The 12,162-nt window shown below is 44.8% G+C and overlaps 1 protein-coding gene across 3 annotated transcripts in view; it reads right to left on the bottom strand.

The window, feature by feature from the left end:
- Positions 1 to 1,771: 1,771 nt before the first annotated feature.
- The window catches only part of lrp4 (low density lipoprotein receptor-related protein 4), a 45,001-nt gene continuing 34,610 nt past the window's right edge, over positions 1,772 to 12,162 (bottom strand). For all 3 annotated transcript variants that reach the window (XM_066647295.1, XM_066647297.1, XM_066647296.1), the window contains exons 31-36: positions 10,243 to 10,356; positions 10,029 to 10,137; positions 8,961 to 9,025; positions 8,772 to 8,859; positions 8,079 to 8,220; positions 1,772 to 5,174 (exon numbers count right to left, since the gene is read on the bottom strand). In XM_066647295.1, coding sequence (XP_066503392.1) covers positions 4,851 to 5,174; positions 8,079 to 8,220; positions 8,772 to 8,859; positions 8,961 to 9,025; positions 10,029 to 10,137; positions 10,243 to 10,356 — 842 coding nt within the window. In that variant the 3' untranslated portion in view covers positions 1,772 to 4,850. The remainder of the gene's footprint in view (positions 5,175 to 8,078; positions 8,221 to 8,771; positions 8,860 to 8,960; positions 9,026 to 10,028; positions 10,138 to 10,242; positions 10,357 to 12,162) is intronic.

Raw genomic sequence — 12,162 nt, 5'->3', positions numbered from 1 at the left:
TGAACGGCCAGCGTTTAAAATCTCAACTCGTCGCTTATTGGCTGAAACCTGACATGTGTCGAAATGCGCGCTTCTGATTGGTCGAGCGCAGAGCGTGCTCGCTGATTGGACCGTTTGAAACGCAATGCTTTTGTTGACGTTCATTTTGTGTGTTTTTATTATAACCGGTTATTTTTGGCATGTCTTGGAAAACTAATACGTTTGTTATATGACGTTATATGCTGCACATCATATCAATAAATGTCCACATGCAGTATTGTTTTTATTAGGAAATATGAACATTAAATAAGTGCTCAAGTGTTCAGCACAAGCAAAGCATGAAAGGAAACAGCTGCACATGAGCGTAAGGTTACCTTGCTCAATGCCAAGCACAGGCCAGAGGAGTATAAAACACCACCATTTGGCTGTGGAGCTGTGAAATTGTTGGAATTCCGTGGCTAAATTTATAGTTTTCATTGGCTGAACCATCCAAGTCCTTGTTTCTACACTCCCTGCCAACAGCTCCGCTGACCACACTCTGTAGTTCTACAATTACAGATTTTAGTGCATATGCTGCTCTGCATACTTTGTTACTGCACTTTCACCCTGTTCTTCAATACTCAGGACCCCTCAGGACCCCCACATACCAGGTGTGATGTGGTGGTGGATCATGTGCTGGTGTAGAGTGGATCAGACACAGCAGTGCTGCACTGGATATTCTCTTCAGGTCTCTGTGAAGAGGAAGAGTCTTACAGAAGATGGATGAATGTTAATTTATTCTGTTTTTATATGTATTATAAAATTATTCTCCAGTTTCTAGACCATTCTACTTTTAAAAGGTGATTTGTATCCAGCGAGAGCTTCTTATTCCATTGTTTCTAATATTGTATCTCTTTAAAGTAAAATAAAGACCTGCTAAGGAAATTACATGTCGCAGTCACACAGCTCCAGGGACCTGGAGGTTGTGGGTTCGATTCCCGCTCCGAGTGACTGTCTGTGAGGAGTTGGTGTGTTCTCCCTGTGTCCGCGTGTGTTTCCTCCGGGTGACTGTCTGTGAGGAGTGTGGTGTGTTCTCCCTGTGTCTGCGTGGATTTCCTCCGGGTGACTGTCGGTGAGGAGTGTGGTGTGTTCTCCCTGTGTCTGTGTGGGTTTCCTCCGGGTGACTGTCTGTGAGGAGTTGGTGTGTTCTCCCTGTGTCTGCGTGGGTTTCCTCCGGGTGACTGTCTGTGAGGAGTGTGGTGTGTTCTCCCTGTGTCTGCGTGGGTTTCCTCCGGGTGACTGTCTGTGAGGAGTGTGGTGTGTTCTCCCTGTGTCTGCGTGGGTTTCCTCCGGGTGACTGTCTGTGAGGAGTGTGGTGTGTTCTCCCTGTGTCTGCGTGGGTTTCCTCCGGGTGACTGTCTGTGAGGAGTGTGGTGTGTTCTCCCTGTGTCTGCGTGGGTTTCCTCCGGGTGCTCCGGTTTCCTCCCACAGTCCAAAAACACACGTTGGTAGGTGGATTGGCGACTCAAAAGTGTCCGTAGGTGTGAGTGTGTGAGTGAATGTGTGTGTGTGTGTCTGTGTTGCCCTGTGAAGGACTGGCGCCCCCTCCAGGGTGTATTCCCGCCTTGCGCCCAATGATTCCAGGTAGGCTCTGGACCCACCGCGACCCTGAACTGGATAAGCGGTTACAGATAATGAATGAATGAATGAATAAGGAAATTACAGAGATTCAGGCCGCCGTGGCCCGAAACCCCACACAGAAAACTAATAATAAACACAGAAAACTACATTTCTTTTCAAATGCAACTGCAGTTTTTATATTAAAAGATAACAAATGAGTAAATTCACTGTCACACAACACAGTTTGTTAGTATTGCAATGAGGAGAAAATACATATACACTTCTTTTCATATTTACATCTAGGGACAACAAACAAGGAACTTATAAATATCTCTTTTAGTTTAACTTTACAACAGTTACATGTGAGCAGTTTTTTCTGAAACATAAAGGAGCACTCTGTTAAATAACTGGCTTCAAACCCTAGCGTCTCGCCCCGAACATAAAGTCATAAAGTGGTTAAATAACTCCTCTCCAGTGAGTCAAAGTATAAAGGGACGGCTCAGCACTCAGCCGTGAAACATGTTCCGCTCCGTTTCTCCGGGTCAGATGAAACTACTCAGCAGAATCTCATCGATCTGTTTCTGAGGAGCAAAACTAATCCAAGTTCATTGGAAAATTGGATATATTTCACAATATCGTCAATACATTCCAATGTAAACAAAAGAAAGCATGACATTAATGCGATATATTACACTTCTCCTCTCTGTAGCAACAGAACACCTGTGTTTTTACCGTGAATCGACTCCAAAAGTCCTTCCACGTCCTTAAAAGAACAATTCTGATTAAAATACAGTACCGCTGTTAGTATTTCATTTTAAAAAAAGTACCAAACCCGCTCCTCTAAAGCTTCGTAAAGACAAAGTTAATCATAGTTTCATCTGACGTTGTTTGAGCAGAAAAAATACAACATGGAGAAACGTAACCTGTGCCTTTAATAAAACAGGCACCAAAACAAAAACAAAAACAATCCCTTTGTACAAAAGAAATCTATACAATAAAATCAACACAACATATTTAAACACATACAAACGTCTCGTTTCTCTCCGTTTCAAACTCTGTACAACATTTTCCTGTCAGCTTTTCTGAACATTATGCACAAATAATAAAATAACAACAACAAAATAAAACAAGCAGGTTACATGCAGCTGTTGGAGAAAACTGAAGGTGGGTTTTGAGAGTTTGACAGTTTCAGAGCTGCGCTACAAAACATTAGCTCTGATTCAGTGAAATCAAATCTCCTTGTGAGAAAGATTAAAATTACCCAGAGAAAGTGTTGCCAGTGGAAAAAGACACTTCCTGTATCCTACACAGGGCCCCTCCCACACAGGGGACCCGCTCTGTGGATCATAAACCGGTTCCCTCAGGGATGTTTTCACTGTATAAGAGCTGGTGTTTGCAGAGTGAGGATATTTAGCTGCCGAGCCCCTCTCCTCCTCCTCAGGGCCTCAGTGCCGGGTGCAGGTCGTAGCAGCAGGTTTGGAGAAGTTAATTCTCGAGAAAACGAACTCACTCGGGTTTAAGACGATCCTCAGAACATCTCCGTTACAAAACAATAGCTATTTGTCTTTTAAAGGTGCAGTGCAGTGTTTTTACCACCAACAGAGGGCGCTCTCTGGGTCCACAACACGTTACGCTCCACAGAGAGGGTCAGGAATATTATTTTCTACTTTTTAGATGGTGAATACGACGTACTGCACCTTTAAAAGTTGAGGTTCTGTTACAACAGCAATGTTAAAATTCTTTTGCTTAAAATAACATTTAATATTAAAGTAAATGGAACAGTGGTAGTTTACACATGACGTTTTTCCACTGAGCTGCGGGTGTGTGTAAGTGCACGGTGCTTTCTCAGATTCTGAGATGGTGGATAGACGTCGGAAAAAACGGAAAAAACGTCCATAGAAATGTAAATAAAGGTAAAAATGCCAAACACAGCTCCTGCAGTAATATAAATAGAGTGAAGAGACACAGACATGAACAACAGCAACATTTGGCACATTCACACTACGTTTCCCCGAGGAGCAGGTGTTTCGTGTTTTACTCTATTACTTTATTGAGTCGTATTCAACACACGGCTGTGTCTGATGTGTACGACTCTTCCAAAGTGAACAAAAACAAGCAAAACTAGGTCAATTTTATTGGATGAAGGGGAAAGAGCCAAAGAAAAACACACTTCTGTTCCACTCTTCGGTGAAAGTAAAATCCGTGTTAGTCTGAGTTTTTCTGAAACATTGATCCGTCTGAAGTTCCGTGTCAAAGCGGAGGATTTAAAATTTAAAAAAGCAGTCTTTTATTCCTCCTCTTGTTTTAAAAGCCCTCTGTCCTTTGGCACCGTCACTGATCTTACGCCTTGTGAGCGCAGGAGGCCTTTAACAGTCTTTAACAGCACTTACAGCGGGACTTCGAGAAACAAGAACGACACAAACAAGGAGCCGCCACTCGGAAGTAGAAAACGCTCATAAATAAAAGTCCTAAAAGTTTTACAAAGTTACGATGTTCAGCTCAAAATCGGCCACTTCCTGGTTTTGTTTTTTTGTTTTTTTTTTTCTTCAGTTTTTCTCTTTTTCCAGATTTTTGATTACGTTTTTTTTGTTGCGTCAGAAGTCCGTGGAAAAAGTGGAAGGGCGGAATGTACAAAAACAATCCGCCGTCATCAAATAGAAAAAAAAACATCCAGAATATTTAGGTCCCAGTCTCTCTCCCAGTTATAAATGTCTCTCTCTTTCTCTCTCTCTCTGTTTCTTTTGTTCTCTCGCTTCTTCAGCTCTTTCTCTTTGTTGTGACTCGTGTGGATGTAAAGAGCTGAGGGTGAAGGGGAAGATGTGGACGGAGGGCTAGGTGTGTTTATAATCTATAGGTGTGTATGTGTGTTCTGTCCGTTCTAGGTTCTAACGTGCTGGACGTTCTACACTACGCAGGGTTCTGTTCCTTCAGAACGTCTGATAAAGGTTGTGAGTGTACGACGCGCTGCGGCTCAGCGCTGTCTCAGTGTTACTGACTATTACATCATTTATCCCATCAGCCACAGCATTAAAACCACGGCCAGTTGTTTGAACTCATGGACAGAAGAGAGTAGGAACTCTGGATCATTTGTTCTATTATGACATCATTAAAGATATTGCATTTATGCAAATGTAATTATACATATATCTACATATCAGACTGGACTCTTGGTTTGTGTGTGGGATCAGAATTGACTCTCAGTGTGTGTATATATGTCTGAGTATATGTTTAGATGTCATTGTGTATATGTGTGTGTGTGTGTGGACGTGGGATCAGACTTGGCTCTCGGTGGAGGGTTTGCGGTTTGGGACCCAGCCCGTGTCGGGGTGAGCGCTGTGCCGGAGGGGCGTGGCCGTGTTTAGGCTGGAGCACTCTGATTGGTCGCCCTGGAGAAGCTGCTCTGTCTCTGTGTCATCGAGGGAGGCGGAGCTTGCCTGCAGAGAGACCGTGTCGGTGCGCATGCAGGCGTTCAGGCCACTCCCCCTACAGGCCTTCAGCTGCTTCAGATCCTCCCAGTACAGCTCCTCCCCCGAGAGCAAGCACACACCCTCCACGATACGGATCTTCTCTTTGGTGTAGCTACCTTCCCCAGTGCCCTGAATACACACACACACACACAGTTGTTAATGGTCATTAGTAGAAAGATTAAAAACAAATGTATTAGGGAAAATATGTGTGAGCTGAGCATTTCATAATAAACACCACATGCCAGTTACTAATTGTGTTGTTCCACTGCATCTTTACTGGACTCTGCTGCTTTCTACTGTTCTCTACTGTTCTCTACTGGTCTCTACTGGTCTCTACGGGCCTTTACTGGTCTCTATGGGCCTCTACTGATCTCTACAGGCCTCTACTGGTCTCTATGGGCCTCTACTGATCTCTACAGGCCTCTACTGATCTCTACAGGCCTCTACTGATCTCTACAGGCCTCTACTGGTCTCTACGGGCCTCTACAGGCCTCTATTGGTCTCTACGGGCCTGTACTGGTCTCTACGGGCCTTTACTGGTCGCTACGGGCCTTTACTGGTCTCTACGGGCCTTTACTGGTCTCTACGGGCCTCTGCGGGCCTTTACTGGTCTCTACTGGTCTCTACAGGCCTCTACTGGTCTCTACGGGCCTCTACGGGTCTTTACTGGTCTCTACTGATCTCTACAGGCCTCTACTGATCTCTACGGGCCTCTACGGGTCTTTACTGGTCTCTACTGGTCTCTACAGGCCTCTACTGGTCTCTACGGGCCTCTACGGGTCTTTACTGGTCTCTACTGGTCTCTACAGGCCTCTACTGGTCTCTACGGGCCTTTACTGGTCTCTACAGGCCTTTACTGGTCTCTACGGTCCTCTACTGTTCTCTATGGGACTCTACTGGTCTCTATGGAATGCTGCTGATCTCTACAGGCCTCTATTAGACTCTTCTGAACTGTACTTTTAGCAAAAATAACTCTGCTTTTGTATTTTGATAAAGGCCATTGTCACACAGCCCTAATATTAAATCTATAAACAACATTCAAACAGCAAACAATTCATCACTGCACTCAAAACCATATGCTTCTCCAACACAGCGTACGATTCCAATATGTCTTCAGTCAGTTCTACATTCATCAAAGCATTCATCAATAAATAAATAAAGATGATTTGATGCAGCAGAGTTACAGCTCATTTCCATGCAGTCATGAGTGATACCATCCTCCACATCACTGGAGTTCAACACGCTTGGAGGAGAACACACTGGAGTTCAACACGCTCGGAGGAGAACACTAACTGACCACGCTTAGACCGTTAAAGTTCTCCAGGATTTTAAACAGCAAACAAATATGAACTGTTCATTACATATACTCTCTGTGCTCCGGGACTCCCCCTACAGTTACAATGGGGGTGCGGTGGGGGTTTCCTACCCTCCTCCAAAAGTTACATAGTGCAGTTTCTGCAGTGCTGAGCCTGGAGTAGCAGAAACAGAGGTCCTAATCTACTTGTTACAACTTGGTGGAGCATCACAGTGATTTTGAAGCTGTAATTTTAAGGTAAAAATACTACCTATTGTTACTTTAACTGATGCAGGAGTGTGAAGACGTTATAATAAACAGTAAAGCAGATTAGCCCCGCCCATTCATGCAATTCAGATTTCAAGGTGTTTCTCAGCTCTTCAAAGTTTCTAAATGAGATGCAAGTCGAGCCAGCCAATTAAAACAGAGCTCATTTGCATATATCAGTCAATCAAAACCATTAAATGGAGCATTCAGTCATTTTCTCCAGTGAGTCTGGTTAATGTTATAAAACTGCCATTATAGTGACTCCTAGTGGCCTGAATGTGTCAGAGCGTCTTTATTAGACCCATTGGGTGTCAAGAAATGAGTGTAATGGTAAATAAACATAATAAATAGTAAACAAGGATGCCCCCTTGTGGCAGACCCACTTTTATGGAATAAAATCTGGTTCATTCAGGGAACACAAAGCAGTGTTTTCTGCATCTAATATGTGCTGCCCCTTTTATAAATAATAATTCATCTGATATATAAATATTGTCTCAGTGGTGAGAATGACTGATCGCACCTTTAAACTAAGAAACATTCTCCGTTATAAACACAGCGTGGTGTTAACTCAGATGCTCATGCTGTTGCGCTACCTGCTTCACCTCGGAGTGACGGAGCAAAGAAGGAGTCAGAAGATGAAGGGAGAGAGAGAGTTGTAGGGATGAGAGAGCTGCAGTGAGGGAAGAGAGAGCATCAGAAGAGACAGGTGAGGATGAGGAGGTCCACTGTAACACAGTTCCACTGTTCCACACACCAGAGGAACCCCATCACTCCAGAGAACACAGTTCCACTGTTCCACACACCAGAGGAACCCCATCACTCCAGAGAACACAGTTCCACTGTTCCACACACCAGAGGAACCCCATCGCTCCAGAGAACACAGTTCCACTGTTCCACACACCAGAGGAACCCCATCACTCCAGAGAACACAGTTCCACTGTTCCACACACCAGAGGAACCCCATCACCCCAGAGAACACAGTTCCACTGTTCCACACACCAGAGGAACCCCATCACTCCAGAGAACACAGTTCCACTGTTCCACACACCAGAGGAACCCCATCACTCCAGAGAACACAGTTCCACTGTTCCACACACCAGAGGAACCCCATCACTCCAGAGAACACAGTTCCACTGTTCCACACACCAGAGGAACCCCATCACTCCAGAGAACACAGTTCCACTGTTCCACACACCAGAGGAACCCCATCACTCCAGAGAACACAGTTCCACTGTTCCACACACCAGAGGAACCCCATCACTCCAGAGAACACAGTTCCACTGTTCCACACACCAGAGGAACCCCATCACTCCAGAGAACACAGTTCCACTGTTCCACACTCCAGTGCTGGGGGGGCTTTGTGATGGTGACTTTAGTCATTATTAAAGAGCATCTAGAAATGCTCCAAATATCCCTTCCTCTCTCTGAGACAAGAACGACAGAATAAAACAAAAGAAAAGAGAGAGAAGTACCTCTTTTTTATACCGTAGCTGGTTGTATATCGGCGGCTTCTGGGCCGTCTCTATTTTCACCTCCTGAGTTGAGGTTCTGTACGAGGGGTTACTGTAGGTCAGGTTACTCACACCCGGGTCAGCGAACTTGGACTTTTTGTGTCTGAAGACAGAGAGGAGAACATTTTACAAATGAAACACCAGTGGAAACAGCATTAGTTTCTTCAGTTTTTGCAGTGATTTATTCCTGTGTTGAATCAGACACGACCATTCAAAGGGAAACTACGCCCCCTAGCTTCAGCTAACTCAGTACAATACTGGGGGGCGGGGTCAGAGTGCGGGAGGAGGAGCTGTCATTGTTACTTCATCACCTGGACACATCACCTGGACCCTGCCCTATCCTATGGCACAGCTGAACCACAGGGGGCGCTGTAGAGGCTGTTTTATCTTTGCGCAGTGACACAGTTCATGGTAATAAACAAGTGGAGATACTGGTTAATAATGCTGTAATACTCCACCAGTTATTATCACCACAGTAAAGATCACTTTCACATGTTTAATATTAGGCTGGATTTATTTCTATGTATAATTACATTTCCCAAGCCCTGACATACACACTCCATTACAGTACAAAGTACAATAACTTTATTTGTATATAGACAGGTCCCATACATGAACACTAATGACGTGTGGAATTAAACGGTTAATCCTCACCGGTAAATGATGTACATCGTTATTAGGATAAGAATGGCCAGAACCGTCAGAGCTCCACCAATCAGGTAGCTGATATGAAGCCCCTCCACTTTAAAAAACAAACAGAGGAAGAGAGGAAGAGTGATGAATCCCGCTGTGATTGTATCAGAGTAAACAGAGGGTTTTCCTGTAATGACGTGTCCCGCGTACCGTGAGGAGCTGAGATCACGTTGTTCTGAATGCAGCTCTCCAAACCTGAGGATTTATCTGTGCAGCTGGAGGAGGAACACAGATAATAACAAGGTTTGTGGTTAAGACAAGGAAGGAACAAGGAAAGACTTCACACACAATGCATCTGGAGCTCAACACGCTTGGAGGAGAACAGTAAATGCCTAGGGCTTTGTTTCCTATTGGCTATTTTCCACTGCAATACACCTACTCTACTAGTCTCTACTCTCTGATTGGTCCCTGGTTGGTTTCCCACAGTTCCCCACTGAAATGTATCTGGTGTCGTCTCTAACCCCCGTCTCTAAGGGGAACAGTGGCCTTTGGAAACCACAACAACGGCGGCGGTAACGTTAAGCGGTGTTTACTCATGGTGTATTGGCGTGTTGTTGTTGTTTGGGACTGAACACAGCTCCGTCATCAGTTCAGACAGATCAGTAGAGTTTGTTCCTTCCTTGTTGCAGCGTCCAGCTCTCGCTGGATTCTTTCGTCGGCCACCGATCCAAGGAGCGTTTGAACCTCTTTAAAAGACCACGGCGTCATTTTACGAGCTGCCGTCGTGAGTCGGATAAAAACAAACGTGATCTCTGCTGCAGCTGGAGATTTTACAGATGGAGAGTTGGTGCTGGTCGTCTGCGTTGCGTGGCGTAGAGTGACGACTCTCTCTGGACGATCAGCGCTCTGCAAGGTTTACACGCCACGGTTTAGTCCCTACTCGACTCTCTCTGAACCACGAGAGAACAGCCACTAAACAAGAACCCGCTTCCAGAACCAGGACCTGATTCACCTGGTGGAGGAGGAGAGAGTTGAGTAGAGAATAGTAGAATTGTGCAAAGTAGAGTAGGGACCTTGCAGTGGAAAATACCATTAAGAAGCTTCAGGAACCAGAGGCCAGATCTGTTGGAGAGCACATTGCCTATGAAGTGATAGGCTAGATGGAGGGCCACTTTAATTACCCAGAGAGAGAGAGAGAGAGAGAGAGAGAGAGAGAGAGAGAGAAAGCCTTAGACTTCAGTATACAGATGGCTGTGGCAAACCCTTGGAAATACTCACTTGATCACAGGAAGCCCCGCCTGAGGTTTGTTCGTAGACTTCGCTCGTTTGCTCGGAGACTGAGTGCTGGTTGTGCTTCTGTCCGGCACCATGGGAACGTAACCAGAAACTAAACACAGAGATTACAGACCACTGTCTTTGACAATTCTTGGCCACTAGATGTCAGTGTAACTGCTGTTTTATGACGTGAGCATTGGTGTGTGTGTGTACTCACTGGTGGAACACGGACGATCGTCTGGTTCGTCTGGACACGCACAAACAAATCCATTTGTCTTTGCGAAGCACAGATGAGTGCAGCCTCCATTATTTACACTGCACTGGTTGGTCCCTGTGAAAGCAGACAGAGCGTGCTCCTGATTAATTCTGCTTATGGAACTAATTAACATGGCAATTAACTGTTACATCACATCATCAGTAAGTTGGATGTGCTGAGAAATAGCTTAAAGAATGAGACAGAGACACATTAATACAACCCTGGGCTTTAACTAATCATTCAGAACTACACATCACTGGAAGAGAACTACATATCCCATGATTCAGTGCTTCATTGAACTGCAAGTAACATAGAGCTGGATGGTCTGGTTCTGAGAGTAAAATCCCATTCATAATCATATAAGAATATAGGGACTTCGACTTTTACCCGTTATATTTAATCCAGCCAACGTAGACTCACTGTGAGCTTTAGAGAGTGACTGTATCTTTTAAGGTGGAGTGGTGCTTGTGAGTTAGAAGTGACTGTATCTTTTAATGTGGAGCGGTGTGTGTGAGTAAGAAGAGACTGTATCTTTTAAGGTGGAGCGGTGTGTGTGAGTAAGAAGAGACTGTATCTTTTAAGGTGGAGCGGTGTGTGTGAGTAAGAAGAGACTGTATCTTTTAAGGTGGAGCGGTGTGTGTGAGTAAGAAGCGACTGTATCTTTTAATGTGGAGCGGTGTGTGTGAGTAAGAAGAGACTGTATCTTTTAAGGTGGAGCAGTGTGTGTGAGTAAGAAGCGACTGTATCTTTTAAGGTGGAGCGGTGTGTGTGAGTACGAAGAGACTGTATCTTTTAAGGTGGAGCGGTGTGTGTGAGTAGGAAGCGACTGTATCTTTTAATGTGGAGCGGTGCGTGTGAGTAAGAAGTGACTGTATCTTTTAAGGTGAAGCGGTGCGTGTGAGTAAGAAGCGACTGTATCTTTTAATGTGGAGCGGTGCGTGTGAGTAAGAAGTGACTGTATCTTTTAAGGTGAAGCGGTGCGTGTGAGTAAGAAGCGACTGTATCTTTTAATGTGGAGCGGTGCTTGTGAGTTAGAAGTGACTGTATCTTTTAAGGTGGAGCGGTGTGTGTGAGTAAGAAGCGACTGTATCTTTTAAGGTGGAGCGGTGTGTGTGAGTAAGAAGCGACTGTATCTTTTAAGGTGTAGCGGTGTGTGTGAGTAAGAAGCGACTGTATCTTTTAATGTGGAGCGGTGTGTGTGAGTAAGAAGCGACTGTATCTTTTAAGGTGGAGCGGTGTGTGTGTGAGTAAGAAGGGACTGTATCTTTTAATGTGAAGCGGTGCGTGTGAGTAAGAAGCGACTGTATCTTTTAAGGTGGAGCGGTGTGTGTGAGTAAGAAGCGACTGTATCTTTTAAGGTGTAGCGGTGTGTGTGAGTAAGAAGCGACTGTATCTTTTAAGGTGTAGCGGTGTGTGTGAGTAAGAAGCGACTGTATCTTTTAATGTGGAGCGGTGTGTGTGAGTAAGAAGCGACTGTATCTTTTAAGGTGGAGCGGTGTGTGTGTGAGTAAGAAGGGACTGTATCTTTTAATGTGAAGCGGTGCGTGTGAGTAAGAAGGGACTGTATCTTTTAAGGTGGAGCGGTGCGTGTGAGTTAGAAGCGACTGTATCTTTTAAGGTGGAGCGGTGTGTGTGAGTAAGAAGAGACTGTATCTTTTAAGGTGGAGCGGTGTGTGTGAGTAAGAAGGGACTGTATCTTTTAATGTGAAGCGGTGTGTGTGAGTAAGAAGGGACTGTATCTTTTAAGGTGGAGCGGTGCGTGTGAGTTAGAAGCGACTGTATCTTTTAAGGTGGAGCGGTGTGTGTGAGTAAGAAGAGACTGTATCTTTTAATGTGAAGCGGTGCGTGTGAGTAAGAAGGGACTGTATCTTTTAATGTGGA

This window comes from Hoplias malabaricus, chromosome 16, assembly GCF_029633855.1.
Source record: "Hoplias malabaricus isolate fHopMal1 chromosome 16, fHopMal1.hap1, whole genome shotgun sequence".
NCBI classification, from domain to species: Eukaryota; Metazoa; Chordata; class Actinopteri; order Characiformes; family Erythrinidae; genus Hoplias; species Hoplias malabaricus.
This window is presented reverse-complemented; position numbering and strand designations above follow the sequence as displayed.